General features: G+C 42.0%; 1 protein-coding gene across 1 annotated transcript in view; it reads left to right on the forward strand.

The window, feature by feature from the left end:
* Positions 1 to 18,631, forward strand: part of uhrf1bp1l (UHRF1 binding protein 1-like) — a 119,960-nt gene that overhangs the window by 20,069 nt on the left and 81,260 nt on the right. Inside the window, exons 2-3 of the mRNA XM_007907722.2 lie at positions 4,234 to 4,396; positions 18,355 to 18,393. Of these exons, the coding sequence (XP_007905913.1) occupies positions 4,234 to 4,396; positions 18,355 to 18,393 (202 nt within the window). The remainder of the gene's footprint in view (positions 1 to 4,233; positions 4,397 to 18,354; positions 18,394 to 18,631) is intronic.

Here is an 18,631-nt window from a genome sequence, read left to right on the forward strand (position 1 = left end):
ACGCGGCAGCCAATTGCGCACAGCAGTGTCCCACAAACAGTCGTGGATTGAAAATGACCAATTTTATTATTCTTTTGTTTTGGAGGGATTATTATTAGGCGTGTGAAGCAAGGAAACTTGCCCAAGGTTTTGCCCTGCCTGGAATTGAACCCAGATGTCTCGCTTGCAAGGCGAGTGCTCTAACCACTGAGCTACAGGACTGTTGATTTAGTGTCAAGGACTAGAAAGAGAAGCAGTCTTTTCAAAAATATATTTTCATGTTGTAATCATTCTAAGGTGTCGCAAACTCTGTCCCCTCGGCGTGGATGAGTTTTACCCGGCTGTCTTGCTCTGCTCGGGTACCAGCGCTGACAGTATTAATGCTGCAGAATTGAGTACCTTCTCACAGAGAAGTTCCAGTCCAATTCCGAGATGAATTGTAATTATGAAGACTAACTCAGTCAGTAGTTTTCCATTTCTACTGGTGTTTTTAATTAACAGAGTCCACAGATAATCGCCAATTTTTTTTTAAGGGGTTACTATACCCGGTAAAACGATCCGCCAATCGACTAACAGCCAGGTTGCTACTTACCCGGTTGTTAGGTGAGGAGTCCTGTAGCTCAGCAGTTAGAGCACTCGCCTCGCAAGTGAGAGACCTGGGTTCGATTCCCAGAAGGGCGAAACCTTGGCCTTACTCCACACGCCTGATAATAATCGCTCTAGAAAAAAACCCAATAATAATTTGGTCATTCAATCCACAACTGTTTGTGGGACACTATGCGCAATTGGCTGCCACGTTTCGCCCATAAATATACAGTCAATTTACTTTACAGTATATTCTGTGAAGCGCTTTGAGACATCTAGAAGACCTGTAGCTCAGTGGTTAGAGCACTCGCTTTGCAAGCGAGAGACCTGAGTTCAATTCCAGGCAGGGCGAAACCTTGGGCAAGTTTCCTTACTCCACACGCCTAATAATAATCCCTCCAAAACCAAAATCAATAATAAATTGGTCATTTTCAATCTACGACTGTTTGTGGGACATTGCTGTGCGCAATTGGCTGCCGCGTTCGCCCACAAATATACAGTCAATTCACTTTACAGTGTGTTCTGTGAAGCGCTTTGGGACGTCCTCCTGACGTGAAAAGCGCTATATCAAATGCAAGGATTATTATTATTATTATTATTAAAGCGCTGTATCAAATGCATGGATTATTATTATGACCTTTGTCTTTTATGTTTAGTGTGTAATATCTAACTGGCTCTTAATATTTCCCTTTCGGGGGAAGATAAAAATGGAAGGTATCTTTATCTTATCAGTAGTTTAACAAGATCAGATGCTTCAGCAATGGAGTGTGAAGTCTGTCGCTGTTGAAAGAGTACCCAGATCTGTGTTGCACTCAGACAGGCTAGATTGAATGGAAAAAGTTGTTGGTCCATTCTGTTGGATTACTCAGAAGTTGGCTTGTTTGCTTAATTTGTGTGGAGTAAAGACAGCATTGTATGGTAGCAAGGTGGAAGCAAAATGTTACCATGTGGAAGGTATTTGCTCAATCTTCTCAGTCTTACAAAACTTTGACTGCATCTTCATGTATTTCATTCCTAACCCTCCCCACCCATCTTCCATCCTGCTCAGGCCTCCACTTTGTTCCTGTGAATTGTTTTGAAATGTTTTTGTTTTCTCAATGAAAAATCACTTTAAAAGTTCAAATTGTTATTGGCAAAGATCAGGGATTGAATTTCCTGAAATCTTCCTGACCTGAAGAGGCATATAAGGTGCCATTGAACCATTGAGCGAACCAATTTGAATTTCCAGGCTAGTGTTTTGGAAACTAGTCTCTATTGATTACTTTCTAATCTATACTAATAACGACAAAATGTGTGTGTGTGTCTGTGTTTCCGCCAATAATGCAATAACCTATTGATGTAGAGACAGGAGAGTCATGAGCATTATCTTCCAGCAATCTCAGCTACATTTAACAAAAACATGCTTTAATGAAGCCCTAAAATATGAGGTATGCAAAGTATTCTGCAACAAAGTAGCGACACAGGAAAGTACACACACTTCTAAAGAGATACATGTATACTAATTTATTCTGAAACAAATGTATGGCGGTTTTTTCGGGTTGTCATGGGAGCCACAGTCCTACCAACAAGTGTTCTCCTGACCAGGACATTTTCTAAGCAAATGTCAAGAATTTCATGGGCAAATAAAATTGCCAGCTGATCAAATGAAACTGAAGAACAAAGAACAGCACAGTTGGACTTGAATGCTGAAACGACTGCAACAACACGGTTTCCATCCAGTTCGTAAGTGCTTTGAGATGTCCTCCCAAAATAGAGTTAAATGTAACATCAAATCTAAGAGGGACCATAAACTAATGGAAGGATAATTAGCTGTCAGCTGTCACATTGGATTAACCCCCCCACCCCCACACACAAACACACAGTTTTGTAGACTTGTGAGTACTGTTTTTACAGTACTATGTAAGAGACATTCTGTTGGCTATTAACTGTAAATGTTGACCTGCTGCCATACATTTCTTACATTTTTAAAAACACCTAAATTAGTAAATTGATAAGCTATTGTACTTTTTTCTAGGTGGTCTTTGTGACTGCTTTAATTGTTTTTGTCAATAGCAGTGTTTTCCACATCTTCTTTAAAGTCCTGTTTAAGAGAACACATAACTTCTCCATTCAGCAATGCATTCGAGAACAGAAAGTTCCAAACTAATACCTAGGACTCTTAATTCATTTATGACATGGATACCAGTTAAACCAGACAACTTAATCCCTTTATGACATAGTTGCTACAGTAGTTCATTTTGTGATTTGGTTTACTTGTGATATCAGTGGGGTAAATGCTGGCAGGAGTGGCCCATGGGTAGAGCAATTGAACTGTGATAGGGCATAGTCCATTCTTGATAGCATTGTATTAGTTGTTCCAGGGTGCACTTGTTGTGTCCAGCCACAAGAAGGGTGACCCTAGTGAAACTGATAACTGAGAGGGATCTCGCTGAATTCAGTGGCTCTTAAAGTGGTGCTCTCAGGTAGTCACTGCATGTGTAACATGTATTGGAAACTCGCACTTTGATCAGGAAGGAGCAGGCTGGCTTCTGTTCTTGTGAAGAATGTGTGGGACAGGTTGCGGCTCTGTATGAGTTTGCTAATGGTGCGTTCATCGACTTTCATAAGGCTTTCGACCTCGTGCCTCATGAGGATCTCGTGATGAAACTGGAAGCGATGGGAGTACATGGCTGAATCCTGGAGTTTATCCAAATGTGTATTCCAGCTCCAAGATCAGTGTAAAGGTTGACACTGAGCTCAACCCTGTTAAGGGAGGTAAGGAAAGGCTGCCGATTGTCACCCATCCCACTTGATGTCCTCATCAACGATGTGTTGGATGGCATCGAGTGGGAAGGACTTGGTGTATCTGTTCCAGGTCTCTCTGACAGGATTATGGTGCTTCTGTTTGCGAATGATATTGTGCTGCTAGAGAACTCACCTGCGCTGCATCCGCCATCTTCCCCACTGGGTCAACCGGTGGGACATGGTGGTAGGTGACCCCAAGTGTGGAATCAAGGTTCTGTACGGCTCAAGTGAAAACATTGAGGGAATTGATTGAAATACACAAGGCATCAGTCCCAATTGTTGATTCTTATTGATACCTCTATGCAGTCAATTCACTTTACAGTATATTCTGTAAAACACTTTGAGACGTCTTGAAGACATGATGAGGCGATGGTAAAGAATCTCCCCGCACTCCCTCTCCGCTTTCTCTCGGTTCACTCTATCAAATCTCCTCATAATTTTGAATACGTCTATTAAACCTCCCCTTAACCTTCTCTGCTCCAAGGAGAACAGACCTACCTTCTCTAGTCTTTCCACATAACTCAAGTCCCTCATTCCTGGTATCATCCTGGTAAATCTCCTTTGCATCCTCTCCAAAGCCTTGACATCCTTCCTAAAGTGTGGTGCCCAGAATTGAACGCAGCACTCCAGCTGAGGCTTAATACTGCAAATAGTTGTACAGACACAGAGGAATTGGACTTTGCTCTATTGCAATTCGAAGATAACAAACAAAATATTTGTTACACTGACAGATACTTAAAAGTTTTAAGCCATTAATCTTTCAGTACCACAAAATGCAACTCCAATATTGCCAACTGTTCCTGTTTTATACTATCAGTTAACAAGACATACAACACTATAAGAACACAATCATACAAATCAAAATATTATTCTGCTTTTTTTTAGATTTACCAAGAATCTGTCACCTGATAAGATAAATTTGAGCACTCTTAAAGGGGAAGGTCAGCTGACCAACTTGGAGCTGGATGAAGAGGTGCTACAGAACATGCTGGACTTGCCCACTTGGCTGGCAATCACCAGGGTTTTCTGCAATAAGGCAGCAATCCGGGTAAGAACTTTTTTTGGTACAGAACATACACTTTGACAATGCACAATGAAGTCTTCTTAACTTCGATTAAAATCTCTTGCTACTTCTGTTTTGCAGTGTAAAATTGAAGTTAATTTTAGTTCAAATTCCACTGGTGAGAGAACAGGAGAAGTGATTGTATGAAATATAGATGAAAACTATGTGGAAAAACTTTAGTAGTGTAAACAAGTATAGCAGAATAGAGAAAATGTGATCAAATAGAACTGGAAGTAAGCTTTGTATATACACATGGCTGAAACAAGAGTATACCCCATACGGGGTGGGTAGAATAAAGGGTGACAAAGAGAACACACTTAAAATCTCAGACTTTCTGGTAGCTAAAGAGATTTGAGAGATATTTTGATTTCCAATAGAAATTTTAGGATTCTGAAGCAGGTACACTGTTTCGGTAGTTTACTTTTTATATGTGTTTCACCCTTAGATTCCATTACAATTTTTATATTGTAGAAAATCCTTTCTTTCCGGGTCAAGTTCTTTTGTAGATGGCTAAGCAAGTGAAATATCAAGGCTGTAATGCAAAACAATTAAAAGGTCAGTAGCCTCAACGTTTCATTCAGTCAAAACAAAAGATGGATCTTCAGGTCTGAACATAATGAACATAATGTTAAACTGCATTAAAAGATTTTGATGGGACCAAAAATGAAAGTTGGAAAACGAGGTGTATTATTTAAGAGCCAACAGAATAGAATACCTCACTGGCAGTGTTTTATGTATTAACCTCATAAGACTAATACAGAACAATATACAGTATCACTAAAGATTTCTAACATGCAATTGTGCTTTGAGGTCAATACTTGCTGATTAAAAAGGTGAGGATGTAATGAGCATTGTTTTGCATTATAGCTTCTAAATTTCATCTAAAGAGACTAACATGGATCTCTAAACATTTTTAGTTGAAATTTCATTAATTTTCTGAGACATTAATCCTATGTAAAGGGTGTTTGTTAAAATTTTGCATTAACTGGTGAGAGAACAGCTGGAGTGACAACATTGATTTTGTACCTTAGCTGTGTTAATGCTCTAGTTTTTGCTACATCAAGGCTGTTTGAATTAGACTGTGAGAGCAGAACTGGAAATTAGTATTGATATTCGTATTAAACCAGGATTAGAGATTAAAAGATTCCCCCTCCAATTATGTTGATATAATTTAAACAAAGTAGCTGGATTAGATCTGCTTGAGAATAATATTGAAGGATATAGGGTTCAACGCAGACTGTGATGGTGAATAAATTACTTCATGGGATAGAATTATAGAATATTACAGCACAGAAGGAGGCCATTCGGCCCATCGTGCCTGAACCGGCTCTTTGGAAGAGCTACCCAATCAGTCCCACACCCCCGCTGTTTCCCCATATCCTTGCAAAATTTTCCTTTTCAAGTGCATATCTAATTACCTTTTGAAAGTTTTTTTTATTGAATCTGTTTCCACCACCCTTTCAGACAATCCATTCCGGACCGTAACAACTCTCTATGTAAAAAGAATAAAAATTCTCATCTGCTCTTTTGCCAATTATCTTCAATATATGTGCCCGAGTTACTGACCCACCTGCCATTGGAAATAGCTTCTCCCTATCTTTCTCCTGTTTCACCCACAGAATTTTCAGTCAATTTCAATTTACAGTAAATTCTGTGAAGCACTTTGAGACATCTCGAAAATGTAGTAAGGCATTGTATCAAATGCAAGGATTATTATTATCCACTCTATCAAAACCGCTCATAATTTTGAACACCTCTCTTAAGTCTCCTTTTAACCTTCTCTGTTCTAAGGAGAACAATCCCAGCTTTGCAATCTCTCCACATAACTTAAGTCCATCATCCCTGGTACTATTCTGGTAAATCTCCTCTGCATTCTCTCCAAGACCTTAATATCCTTCCTGAAGTGTGGTGCCCAGAAATGAACACAATTCTCCAGCCGAGGCCTAACCAATGACTTATAAAGGGATAGCAGGACTTCTTTGCTTTTGTACTCTATGCCTCTATTTATAAAGCCAAGGATTTCATATGTTTTTTTTAACAGCTCCAGCAATGTGTACTGCTGCCTTCAAAGACCTATGTATGTGAACCCCTAGGTCTCTCTGCTCTTGTACCCCCTTTAAAACTGTACAATTTATTGGATATTGTCTCTCCTCATTCTTCCTCCCATCACCTCAAACTTCTCTGCATTAAACTTCATCTGCCCATTTCACCAGTCTATCTATGTCAGGGGTAGGCAATTATTTTGGCTGGCGGGCCACTTCACGAGTTTTGGTAAGCTTCGCGGGTCGCACACTTAATATAGATGCAAATGCTTAATAATAGCTCAAAATCAAGTCTTACACTTGTAAATGCATAAAATAAAGTCTATGTAATTGACATTCATTAAAATTAGGTTAAATAAAAACAACTCATTGAGCAGACATTTATTCGATATTTATTCACATATTGATGAGAATGTGAGAAGCTCACTCAATGGGAAGAATGAAAGTGCTGATGTGCGTTAACTAGACAATTGAAGTCAGGCATCGTCTCCGTTGTTGCAACGTGGAGTTCTGCTGCAAGGTGGTCATCAGTCATTGTAGAAACTTAGTTTCCCCGTAACCATCCCTCTATTAATTATATCTCTATAAAATGAATACACTAACATAGATGTATTTCCGTTATACTCTCAACTAACGTCAAATGACCTTATATGCTCAAAACCACATCTTGTCTAGGACAGAAGGCCTCAAGGGAGAAAGGACTCAGCAAGAACCAGACGTCCGGCACACATGGGAGGTGACCAATGCCCTGGTATCCCTACTCCCCATTGTCTTGCCTGAATATAGGATAGGAGCCCTATATTTGTATACCTATATCGAGGGGTCCAGAGTCCAGGAAAACAGCACCCTGAACATCTGCTGATTCCTGCATGACATCAGAAGTTAAGAAAACCATTGTCCATGGGTCTTGATTGATTTTAGACAACAGCATAATCGTTGTCTTGCAACCTTGATTGATTTACTTATTATTGCAAATAACTTGTTGTGTCATCCTGTGGACCCCGTTGGTATTGATCTATAAAAGGTCTCAAACTCTCTGTTATAGCAGAGACCTTACCACGGGTAAACTCCTGTGTGCTCGTCACTCCGGTCGATAAAGAATATTATTGAATTATAGAGTTGTGTATGTTTGATTATTTTCCGATATCATCACAGATCTATGTTTTGATTTATTGAATTTCATCACAGAAAATATCTCCTATGTTGATCCAAACAGCACAAGCATCCTCCGGGCATGAGCCTTTATTTTGGAAAGGTATATTCAATAAGAAAGGCATAAAAACTGGGAAGTGGCACTGATTTGAATTGCTCTGCAAGCAATGGATCACATTATAATAATAATAAGCTTTGATCGCAAACAGTTGCAAAATTAGAAAGTGGGCGAACTGCTATCTAACGCGATAAAAGAAATAATTTCGTCATAAATGAATTGACACTGCAATACAAATCGTGCACAAAGGTCACTTCCGTTGCAGTTTTGAATTCAGTTAATTCATGTGGCCCATGATATCAATGGCAAATGTGAAATCTGAGAACCAATTGGCATAATTCAGCTGTGGGAAATCCGAATCTTTTTGTTTCATGCCCAAAAATAAATCAATCTCTGTTCTCAGTTCCCACACTCTTTTCAAGAACTTTCCTAAACTAAGCCATCTTACATTTGTGTGATACAGAACATCCGTGGGCTTGGATTCCAATTTCTCAAGCAGAATTACAAATTGCCTGTGGTTTAATCCTCTTGCTTGCCCACTTTCGTAACTGTGTCCATGACATTTCTTAGGTTTAGAACACTCTTACAGAAGATCTCTTGGATAATGCAGTGAAGAAAAATAATATTCTGTTCTGGATTTGTTTCTTTGACTTGATCTTGAATTCTTTTCAGTAACCCAACATTTTTGCCAGTCAGATTTGGGCTTCCATCGGAAGTCACATTCACCAAATTTTTCCACTCCACTCATAATTTTCAGATACACTTATTTACTGCTTCCTAAAAGTCTTCTCCAGTTGATGTAGCTTTCATTGACTACATTGATGCCAATTCTTCTCATCAGCTTTCTTTCCTTTTTCCTCGGCAGAAACGTTCTTATTTTTGCAAGCATGTTTGCTCTCAAAATGGCGATTCAAGTTGTAGTCTTTGAGCACTGTTACACTTTCTTTGCAAATTAAGCCCACAGATTTTCCACCCACACTGGTAAAACAAAAATTAGAAGTCCATCCTTTGCTAAATGTTTGGCCTCCAGGGTCCACTTTCCGCTTCTCTGATAAACTCATTTCGAATTAACGTCCTCTTCAGTGAAACGTATTGCTGCGGTTGCCCTGCGCGCGTTTGAACATTTTCCGATCCGTACATTTCTGACGTCAGCCTGATTCAACACTTAAGGGAGCGTGTGCACAGCTAAGCAGTGTGATTGGCTGATGTTCTCGGTCTGATTCAAATGCGAAATTTGTGCGACTTTCTGGGACTGAACGAACTATAATTGTTTCTACACAATCATAGAATCATTTGGCGGGCCGGATACAGCCCGCAGGCCGTATTTTACCCACCCCTTGTCTATGTCCTCCTGCAATCTGCGACTATCCTTCTCACTGTTTTCCATGTTTCCAAGTTTTGTGTCATCTGCAAACTTTAAAATGTTGCTCTCTGTACTCAAGTCCAAGTCATTCACATATATCAAAAAGAGCAAGCGACCTAACATCGACCCCTGTACTGAATACTTCCCTCAGGTCTGAAAAACAAACATTCACCACTACAAACTAGTTTTTGGATACGAAATTGGCTGGGAGACACCATCCCTTTTATCCCATGGGCTTCAATTTTGCTAACTATTCTATTACGTGGTACGTTATCAAATGCTATAGACTCCACTACCTTCATCAATCTTCTCTGTTATATCATGAAAGAACTCAATTAAGTTTGTCAGACATGATTTGCCTTTAACATATCCATGTTGACTGTCATTAATTATCTTATGTTTTGCTAAATGAAAATTAATTTTGCCCCGGATTAAGTTCTCTAGAATACAATGATTTTTCTGCTATTGAAGGTGGGAAGGAGGAGAGTTGGCAGTCTAGAAAAGGAGGTGACATTTGAGTAGTGGAGATGTCAGGTGGTGGAAGAATATTATTTGATTGGCTTTAGGGTTTGTAGTGCAACTATTTATGTGGAGCTTTGGTCCAGGAGGTAGAATGAATTGACTGAAGTATGTGATTGCATAGGATTTACTTGGGAATTAGAGGGAGGGGCATGATGGAGCAAATGGTTCATTTAATTTCTTTTAAAAGGTTCCAAATATTGTAGTTATCTGCTCAGAGTGTAGGGTTGGCCTCAGATAATCTATGGAATGCTGGCGGGTGGGTCGGTAACCCGGGGACACCGATTTAAAATAGTTGTTAAACGAAACAGAGGGGAGGTGAGGAGAAATGTTTTCACTCAGCCAGTTATCCGGATCTGAAATGCATTGTCTGAAAGCGTGGTGGAAGCCGATTCGATATCAACTTTTAAGAGAGAAGTAGATAATTATTTGGAGAAGACAAGTTTTCAGGGCTTTGAGGAGAGAACGGGGGAGTGGGATTGAATCGAATCAAAGATCCGGCACAGACGCAATGGGCTGAATGGCCTCCTTCTGTGTTGTATAATTCTATGATTCTATGACATGAGAATACTTGCAAAACTGTCTTAGAGACAGGAAAATTATTTTATTTTGCATCATTTTGTGAATAAATGAGAAATGTGGATTTTAATAAAATTATTTTAAAACTGGTGGAGTAACTAAAATATGATTCAATTCTAGCTAATTTAATCAAAGTAAATAGGGCTTTAAAGAAATCTTGTCGAAAGCTGTCATTTCACCACACTTGTGGTGGACAAGGCTTTACGAAGTGTAATTGTGGTCAGATGAAATGTCAGACCAAACGTTGTAAATGCTTCAAAATAAAGCTAAAATGTAACTCCGGGTGTCATGGAAGCCTCAATTGTGTTAATTTGTACTTTAAATATTCGTTTTTTTAAAAAAAACAGAATAATACTGCATTTTTTTTCAAAGGGCAATGTAGTTATTTGTAAGTGCTTCATCTTGCGTATTTTCCTGAACATGCAGTGGTTATAAATTTTCTCATCCATCTGTTAGAACAAACCCATCCACTGTTTCAATGCAAGGATTATTATTATTATTCTACCTTTTTTTACCATTATTCTCAATCACCTGGAGCTTATAACTGTAATACAACATGGCTGTTTATGCCCATCATACAATTTGAGCTGTTCTAAGTGATTTTCATTATTGCTCACTCCCCGAGGGATCACAATGCCCTTTAACCAATGCTATTCCTCACGACCACAAGTTAATCAACCTAATTAATTTAAGTGACTTTGCTTCCTTTAAACACCACAAGTAAGAATTTATTGGCAGAGAAGGTCGCAATTTCCACTGAACCACTTGTAATGCAGGTTTGCACCACAGATCACACTTTAGTCCGAATTTGGCATTGATGAAAACATTTTTAATGTCCCTTTTTGAGTTATCAAGAAACAAAACTACAATTGCTGTCCTTGCTAAACAGATTTTTTTGTTATTTATACTGTCCATTTATTACTGCACTGAGAAGATTTTGATTCTATTTTCAAATGAGATTTTCCAGTTATTTGTAGTACGGCAAAGGAATAGAAATTCCTTTGTATTATGCACGAGAACAGCAATTTTAGTTGCCACTGAGTCAAGGGCAGAGGAACACACTGAAACCCTTATTTGGAATATAGCACTGGTCGATGGAAGTTTGCAAATATCTATCACTTCTGGTATTCATCTTTTCATCCAAAATACTTAACATCCGCCAGGCAGCCTCATCCACCTGATCCTTGTCACCCACCACCACGCCCTCTCTGTCCCCCTCACCTTCCTGATCATCTGCTCCTACCAACACCCCCATTCTACATTCCTACCTCCCCATTTCTCCCTCCTCCCTCTCACCCACCATCACCTCCATGAAACCCACCACCTGCTGCCTCGACCCCCTCCCCACCAACTTACTGGTCACCCAGCTCCCCCTCCTCTGCCCACTACTTGCTGACGTCATCAACCAGTCCCTCTCCTCCGGATCAGTTCCTGCCTCCATCAAAACTGCTGTCATCACTCCCCTCCTGAAAAAACACTCCCTAGATCCCTCAAACCCCACCCACTACCGCCCTATTTCTAACTTGCCCTTCCTCTCAAAAGTTCTAGAACGTATTGTTGCCAACGAATTTCACGCACACCTCTCCTCCCACTCCCTATTGAACCCCTCCAGTCCGGTTTCCGCCCTGCCCACAGTACAGAGACTGCGCTTGTGAAAGTCACAAACGACATCCTCTCTATCTGTGACCAGAGCTCCCCCTGCCTCCTTGTCCTCCTGGACCTCTCCGCCGCGTTCGACACAGTCGATCACGCCATCCTCCTCCACCGCCTTTCCTCCGGCATCCACCTCAATGGGACCGCACTCGCCTGGTTCAAGTCCTACCTCACAAACCGCCAGTGGTACATCTGCACAAATGGCTTCTCCTCCCGCTCTCACCCGATCACCTGCGGGGTACCCCAAGGATCCATCCTTGACCCCCTCCTTTTTCAGATCTATATGCTCCCTCTTGGGGATGTCATCCGCAGACATGGGGTACACTTCCACATGTATGCAGACGACACCCAACTCTATTTTTCCACCTCTCTTTGCGACCCCCAGTCCCCTGATGTTCTGTCAGCCTGCCTGTTAGATCTCAGGGGCTGGATGAGCGCAAATTTCCTTCAGCTGAACGTTGACAAGACGGAAGCCATACTCTTTGGCTCTCGACAACGTCTAAAATCTCACGGCTCTCAACTCCTCCACCTACCCGACCTCCCCCTAAAGCTCTCCGAACCCATACGCAACCTAGGGGTCAGGTTTGACCCCCAATTATCCTTCTTCCCCCACATCCAGTCCCTCACCAGCACCGCTTTCTTCCACCTCCAACGCAACGCCGGTCTCCGCCAATACCTCTCCCCAAAAGCCACTGAAACTCTGGTCCATGCCTTTGTCACCTCTCGGCTGGACTCCAACCGACGCCCTCCTCGCTGGTCTCCCATCCTCTACCATCCATAAAATCCAAATCATTCAGAACTCTACCGCTCTCATTCTCACCCGCACGAAATTCCGCTTCCCATTCACCCCAGTCCTTGCCAGACTGCACTGGCTGCCTATCCCAGAGAGGATCGATTTCAACATCTGCACCCTTGTATTCAAGTCCCTGCACTCCTCTGCATCCCCCTACCTCTCTGACCTCTTCTCTCCTCAAAACAGTACCCGTTGCCTTAGTTCCTCCAGATCTGGCGTCCTCCTCGTCCACCGAGTCCTCCGCTCCACCCTCGACAGCCGTGCCTTCAGCCACTATGCCCCGAGGCTCTGGAACTGCCTTCCTCACTCCCTTCGCCTCACTCCCTCCCTCCCTTCCCGTTTTCAGGTTTCTGCTGAAGACCTTTCTTTTCGATCGCGCCTTTAGTCACCTCCCTCCCCCTCCCCCTGGCTTGGTCCCGGGATCCGGTACTGTAAAGAGCTCTGAGACGCCGTCCGGCGTGGAGGTGCGATATAAATCCAAGTTGTTGTTGTTGTATTCACAAGCGGTAGACTTTAAAGCTACCACAGCCATTCACCATTCATAGAACCATAGAATTATACAGCTTAGAAGGAGGCCATTTGGCCTATCGTGTCTGTGCCTGCTCTTTGAAAAGAGCTATCCAATTCAATCTCACTCCCCTGCGCTCTCCCCATAGCCCTGCAAACTTGTCCTCCCCAAATAATTATCCTCTGCTCTCTTAAAAGTTGTTATTGAATCGGCTTCCACCACCCTTTCAGGCAATGCATTCCTGATCCGAACAACTGGCTGTGTGAAAAAAATTCTCCTCACCTCCTCTCTATTTCTTTTAACAACTATTTCAAATCGGCATCTTTGGGTTACCGACCCATCAGAAAGAAGGGTTTCAGATACCTGGATTATTGGGACCAGTTCTGGGATAGGTGGATGTTTCTCCTTGTTGACCCTATTGAATGCCCTCATAATTTTGAAAACTTCTATTGAGTCTATTCTTAACCTTCTCTGCTCCAAGGAGAATAATCCAAGCTTTTCTAGCCTCTCCTGATAACTGAAGTCCCTTTCATTGTATCATCCAGGTAAATCTCCTTTGCACCCTCTCCAATGGCTTGACATCCTTCCTGAGGTGTGGTGCCCAGAACTGAACACAGTACTCTAGCTGAGGCCTAACCAGTGTTTTATAAAGGTTCAACGTAACTTCCTGACTTATGTAGTCTACGCCCCTATTCTCTATACTGAATACCGGTGTGGGTGATGACATCTATGGGGAGGGGAGTCAAAAGCAAAAGAATGCACAGGGGGACATAGGGATGAGTCTCAATGCAATTGTCATTGGGACACAATGGTGAAAGGAGTAGACAGGTGTTTCTGCAACAAAAGACATGATTCTCATATGGTATGTTGCCTCCCTGGTGCCAGGGTTGAAGACATCACAGATCCGGTGTAAACCATTCTACAGGGGGAAGGGGAACATCCAGAAGATGTCCTTGTTGGGATCCATGATGTAGAAAACAAAAGACTATGAGGTCCTATCGGGAAAAAGCAAAAAAGTAGCACCTCAAATGTGGTGATCTCTAGATTACTCTCAGGGCCTCGTGCAAGCGAGTATCAAAACAGCAGGATCAAACACATGAATGCACGCTGGAGAAATGGTGCAGAAAGGAGGGCTTCAGATTCCTGGACTATTGGGATCAATTCTGGGGCAGGTGGGACATGTACAGGGTGGATGCGTAACACCTGAACAGGACTGGGACCAATATCTTCACAAGGAGGTTAATTAAAGCTGTGGGCATTTTAATCTAATTTCGAGGGGTGTAAGGTAATCAGGATGTAGCATTAGAGAGGACAAACAAGTTACATAGAGGGGAAAAATGAACAGCAATGTAATAAGGAGTAATCCAGAAAAAGGAGGGAATGCAGAACAGACTAAGTCGGTTTTGAAGTGCATGTGCGTAAATACACGGAGTGTGACAAGTAGGATTGGTGAGTTGCAGCCTGAAGTTGCCACATAGTGTAGTGGCAATAATGGAGACCTGGCTCAAATAAGTAATGGGAGCTGAATATTCCTGGCTCCAATGAATTCAGGAGGGATAAGGGAGGAAAAAAGGGAGGGGTTAGATGGCAATATTGATTAAAGACATGATTACGTCCCTGGATGTGCTAGAGGGTCCAAAAACAGAATCTGTTTGGTCAGTGTTAAGGAGCAGAAAAGGAGCTTTTACTCTGTGAGGTGTATACTTTTGACTACAAAATAGTAGGAAGGAGATACCCGAGCAAATCTGCAAGCAGCTTTCAGAAAGATGCAAAACCAATAGAGTAGTGATAATGGGGAACTTATAATAATAATAATAATAATAATCCTTGCATTTGATATAGCGCTTTTTCACGTCGGGAGGACGTCCCAAAGCGCTTCACAGAACACACTGTAAAGTGAATTGACTGTATATTTGTGGGCGAACGCGGCAGCCAATTGCGCACAGCAATGTCCCACAAACAGTCGTAGATTGAAAATGACCCATTTTATTATTGTTTTTGGTTTTTGGAGGGATTATTATTAGGCGTGTGGAGTAAGGAAACTTGCCCAAGGTTTCGCCCTGACCTGCCTGGAATTGAACTCCGGTCTCTCACTTGCAAAGCGAGTGCTCTAACCACTGAGCTACAGGCCTCCACTTCAATTATTCCTAACAGAAACTGGCAAAATAACAGTGTGAAGGGCAAGGAGGGGGAAGGGTTCAAGGAGGAAATAGTTTGGGGACAGAACAAATACATTCCCACAAAAGAAAAAGGTAGGGCATCCAAACCTCCCTGGATGATAAGGAAATTGGGATCAAAATAAAACAGAAAAAGGAGGCTAATGATAAATGTCATATCCAAAATACAGATGATAATCAAATAGAGTACAGAAAGTACAGAGGAGAACTGAAAAAGGAAATAAGAGGGGCAGAGATTGTATGAGAAAAAATTAGCAGGAAACATAAAAGGGAACTCTAAGGCATTTTATAAGCATATAAGGAATAAAAGGTTAGTCAAAGGTAGGGTGGGTCCAATTAGGGACGAAAGATATATATAATAATAATATGCATTTGATATAGCACTTTTCAAGTCTTCTCGACGTCTCAAAGTGCTCCACAGAACAGACTGTAAAGTGAATTGCCCGTTATTAAGGAAACTTGCCCAAGGTTTCACTCCTCCTGGAATTGACCCCAGGTGACTCACTTGCAAGGCGAGCGCTCTAACCACTGAGCTACAGGACTCCACAAATGAAATCTTCTTGTGGAGGCAGAGGACATGGCAGATGTACTGAATGAGTACTTTGCATCTGTTTTCACAAAAGAAGAGGATGCAGCCAATGTCACAGTATCGGAGGAGAGGGTAGAGAAATTGGATAAGAATAAACCAAGAGGAGGTACTAAAAAGGTTGACGATGCTCAAGGTAGATCCGGACAAGACTGGACGGGATGCATCCTGGGTTACTAAGAAAAGTTAGTGTAGAAATAATGGAGATGCTGGCCACAATCTTTCAATCCTCCTTGGGTGGTGCCAGAGGACTGGAGAGTTGGAAGTGTTACTCCTCTGTACAAAAAGGGGCAGATGGATAAACCTGGGAACTGCTGGCCAGTCAGCCTCACGTCAGTAGTGGGGAAACTTCTGGAGACTATAATCTGGGACAAAATAAATTTTCACTTAGAAAAATATGGATTAATAAAGAACAGGCAACACAGATTTGTTAAAGGCAAATCATGTCTAGCAAACCTGATAGAGGTTTTTGATGAAGTAACGGAGAGGGTGGATGAAGGTATTGCAGTTGATGTAGTTTATATGGAGTTTGATAAAGTGCAGCATAAGAGACTTGTAAGCAAAATAAAAACCCTCGGTATTAAAGGGACAGTGGCAGCATGGATACAGAACTGGTTGGGAAACAGAAAGTGGAGAGTGGTGAACGGTTGTATTTCTGATTGGAGGGAAGTGTGCAGTGATGTCCCCCAGGGGTCAGTGTTGGGATAACTTTTGTTTTTGATTGATATAAGTGACCTGGACTTGGGTATAGGGAGTACAATTTCCAAGTTTGCAGATGATACTGAGCTAGGAAAAGTAGTAATCAGTGACGAGGATAGTAGCAGTGGTGGAAGCCGTTTCGATAACAACTTTTAAGAGAGAAGTAGATAATTATTTGGGGAGGACAAGTTTTCAGGGATATGGGGAGAGAGCGGGGGAGTGGGATTGAATTGAATAGCAGACTTTCAAAGTGCACAATGGGCCAAATGACCTTTTTCTGTACTATAAAATTCAATGATTCTACTATTAATTCTTAATCACAAAGGTTACACTGGAATGGTACAGTGGGCGTCTGAGACATGCTTAAGAGTATCCAAACCAAGCTGAGATTTCCATGCATCCCACACATGGAAATTCCATGGATAGATTCTTGGAATGGAAAGCATTTGGCGCAGGTTGGGAAGAGCCAAGGCTTCAGGACCCTAGAGTGTGCGTTGGGGCACTGCTGAAGTCTAACCAGCTAAAATTGCATAGCTTGCCATTGATATTGCTGTTCGGAAAGAATCCTGGATGATCTGCAGCCTATGGAGGGAGGAGTTGGGGAGGCTAACAAGCAATGAGTTGCATAGTCAAGCCCCGATGTAGTGAAAGCATGTATGAGGGTTTCAGCGGCCTGCGGTATGAGACAGTGACGGAGCCAGGCTATGTTGCAGAGGTGGGGGAAGGCAGAGCGGGTCATGGTGCAGATGTGGGGTAGAAAGGCTAGTTGAGGGTCAAACAGGATGCCAAGGTTCCGGACTGGCTTAGCAAGGTGGATTGTGCAACCATGGATGGTGATGCTGTCAGCGCCTGAGGTGAGGAAGCGCTGACAGGAGCCAATCAGGAGAGCCTCGGTCTTGTTGACGTTCAACTGAAGAAAATTGGCTCTCATCCAGGACTTGATGTCTGACAGACATTCGGTCAGGACAGCAATGGTCCTGGAGTCAAGGGTGGAGGCAGAGAGGTAGAGTTGGGTGTCATCTGTATACATGTGGAAGTTGACCCATGTCTGCGGATGATGTTACCAAGAGGGAGCGTATAGATATTGAAGAGGATGGGACCAAGGACAGAACCCTGAGGAACGCTGCATGAGATGATGCGGGGGCTAGAGCAGAAGGTGTTTGTGGAGATGAAGTGGAGACGGTGTAAGAGGTACGAACCAATCAAGGATAGAGCCGTGAAGGTTGAGGTGAGAGGAGAGGCGGTGAATGAGGATAGAGTGGATAGATTGTTATGAAGGCAGCAGGAGGTAAAGGAGGCCAAGGAGGTAGAGCGAGCCCTGGTCACAGATGGACAGAATGTCATTTGTCACTTTGACCAGGGCTGTTTCTGTGCTGTGGGAGGCACAGAAATCCGATTGGGTGAATTTTGTGCTCAAGCTATGCATGCACTGAGGAGTTAAATAAGAGTAAAATTATCAGCAAAGATGGAGACTTTTAAGCACATTGTGTCTTGCCACTGATATCTCTGTTTTTCCAAGTCATCCTTTTTGTTAATTCCAATTTCCAGCTGTTTTCCCGCCATATCCCTTTACATTCTTACTTCTCAGATGCACTTCCTTTGGGAATGATTCTGTTGATCAAGCCCGAATAACAGTTTGCATTAAAGAATTCCATATCTTAAGTTGTAGTTTTTTTTAATATATAGGGTTATGATTTTAAAAAGGATATTGGAGGATATAATCATCACAGATTCTGGATGGAGTTGTTCTTTGATGGACTTTTGAAGAGTAAAAACTGAAAGCTTTAAGTACCGAATATCTTTCTCTTTTCCAGATACACTGGACCAAGCTAAAGACTCATCCTATTTGCCTGGTAATGTACACATTTTTCATCTGTATTTAAGGTACTGAACTCTATTTGTATCAGCACTCACTCTAGTTTCTGACAGAACCTGACACTAATAGGGCTAATGTGGAAATCTCCTTTTGGGAAGAGTTGCTTCCGCGCACCGTTTTTCAAACACTCCACTCCAGAGAGGTGGCCTCATCTCCCAAACCGTCCCTTGGTCTATCCCCTTATTCCTTTGGCTGTTTCCCTCCTTTTGAGCACC

Source organism: Callorhinchus milii, unplaced genomic scaffold (genome assembly GCF_018977255.1).
Source record: "Callorhinchus milii isolate IMCB2004 unplaced genomic scaffold, IMCB_Cmil_1.0 Scaffold5, whole genome shotgun sequence".
Classification (NCBI taxonomy): domain Eukaryota; kingdom Metazoa; phylum Chordata; class Chondrichthyes; order Chimaeriformes; family Callorhinchidae; genus Callorhinchus; species Callorhinchus milii.